The sequence below is a fragment of the Rhincodon typus genome, chromosome 10 (genome assembly GCF_021869965.1).
Source record: "Rhincodon typus isolate 14 chromosome 10, sRhiTyp1.1, whole genome shotgun sequence".
NCBI lineage: Eukaryota > Metazoa > Chordata > Chondrichthyes > Orectolobiformes > Rhincodontidae > Rhincodon > Rhincodon typus.
In genome coordinates, this window is record NC_063341.1 from 13,531,956 (window position 1) to 13,534,029 (window position 2,074).

Sequence of the window (2,074 nt, forward strand, 5' to 3'; positions counted from 1 at the left end):
CTACAGATGCTGCCAGACCTGCTGAGCTTTTCCAGCAACTTTGTTTTTGTTCTACACCTTGTTATCTCAGATTCTCCAGCATCTGCAGTTCCTACTATCTCTAAACCAGGAGATGTAATGTTTCTGCCCCACAGGCAGTGGTAAACAGCAGGAGGAACATAGTCAAGCAGGTAATAAAGGAAAAATGGTGAGAAATATCGAACAGTAAAAAATATCAGGAAGTGATTGGGGGGGCGGGGTGGCGTGGTGCTGTAGGAATGTTGCCTGGACTTGAAAACGGAATGAAATCATTCAAACATCACAAACCACAAGCTAATATTGTTTAAGAACCGACTCCATTGGTAAAGCATTATTAATACTGGATAGAATGTCACTGCATCTGTGGCAATTCCTTTAAAGCATTTTAAAGGAAAGGGGCAGCCCCATATCATGGCTGTTTTGTGGGGTGTCACGTCAAAAAGCCTTTTATCCTCCTGGTGTATAAAATAACGGGTGGAGGTCATGTGGTCAGATGTACTGAAGTTAGAATGTCACATGATTGTGCCAGCAGGAAGCCTCCAAACAGAGTCAGAAATCCTCAACATAAAGTAGTTCCTTCTAGGTGCAATGACAGATTGAGTTATAATAACCATCAAATCTCAGTTAGGTGAGTGAAGTCTTAGACCTAAGTCAAAGGAGGCTGCTATTAGAAGAATCATAGAATCCCTACAGAATGGAAGCAAGTCCATACCGACCCTCTGAAGAGCATCCCACCCAGACCCACCCTATCCCTGTAACCCTGCATTTACCCTGCCCAATCCACTTAACCTGCACATCTTTGGACTGTGGGAGAAAACCAGAGCACCCGGAGGAAACCCACGCAGGCATGGGGAGAATGTGCAAACTCCACATAGACGGTCGCCCGAGGCTGGAATCAATCCCGGATCCCTGGCGCTGTGAGGCAGCCGTGCTAACCACTGAGCCACCGTGCCGCCCCTTTTAGCAGTGAACGATCACAAACTTTATGTGTCAAGAAGATTGTTCCATCTGGAATTGATCTGTAATGCGCAAGTTAATTCTGTTCTTTTCTCGTACTGGTACAGGTTCATTTACTGAAGGATCAGTTGGCGGCTGAGGCAGCAGCTCGGATTGAGGCCCAGGCTCGAGTCCATCAGCTGTTGCTCCAGAACAAGGACCTACTCAAACACATCTCACTGCTCGTGAAACAAGTGCAGGAACTGGAGCTCAAACTTGCTGGCCACAGTTCAAGTAAGGGAATATTGGTAACTCTGTACAATAAACGTTCGACTTTGGCAGCCAGTATGGTATCATTTACAGCTGATTGACATGAGAAAATGATTAGGTCACGAAATGCAGCTCTTTAAGCGTTGTTGCCAAGTATTCGTGTCAGTTCTGTTTATTTTGCAGATCCCAAGTTAATAAATGATCCTTTGAGTCCTCTGAGGCTTCACAATGTTTTCAGCAACATGTGCACATCAGATGCATCACACATTTGTATTGCTGTGCGAACCTATGGAGTCATAAACATTTCTGAGCTGAGAGAAATATTTATGTTCTGATAAAGCTGGGTTATCGTTACTCAGAGATAGTAGGAACTGCAGATGCTAGAGAATCTGAGATAACAAGGTGTAGAGCTGGATGAACACAGCAGGCCAAGCAGCATCGTAGGAGCAGGAAGGCTGACGTTTCGGGCCTAGACCCTTCATCAGAAAATGATTGTTACTCTGCAGGATTACTGCCATCATTCTCCTAGGGTGCTGAGAAAATACAGTTGGACCTTTTGTAAGGGAGCATATTTATAATGATGAAATTGTAATACTTATACACTTAATAACTTAATGGGACCTTGATCTGATGGGCTGAGGATTGGTAGATGGAGTTTAGTTTAGATAAATGTGAGGTACTGCAGTTTGGAAAGCCAAATCAGGGCAGGACTTAGAATGCCCTTGACCATGTCTCCTGCATTTCCCGCAACTCATCCCTGACACCCCGTCCCCGCAATAACAACCAAAACAGAATGCCCCTCGTCCTCACGTACCACCCCACCAACCTCCAGATCCAACGCATCATCCTC

The 2,074-nt window shown here is 45.1% G+C and overlaps 2 protein-coding genes across 2 annotated transcripts in view; one reads left to right on the forward strand and one right to left on the reverse strand.

Annotated features, from left to right (window-relative positions):
- The window catches only part of plpp6 (phospholipid phosphatase 6), a 143,758-nt gene that overhangs the window by 5,131 nt on the left and 136,553 nt on the right, over positions 1–2,074 (reverse strand). The window lies entirely within an intron of this gene.
- The window catches only part of LOC125484161 (carboxyl-terminal PDZ ligand of neuronal nitric oxide synthase protein-like), a gene marked incomplete at its 5' end in the record, with an annotated part of 7,367 nt that continues 6,360 nt past the window's right edge, over positions 1,068–2,074 (forward strand). Inside the window, one exon of the mRNA XM_048601669.1 lies at positions 1,068–1,248. Coding sequence (XP_048457626.1) covers positions 1,068–1,248 — 181 coding nt within the window. The remainder of the gene's footprint in view (positions 1,249–2,074) is intronic.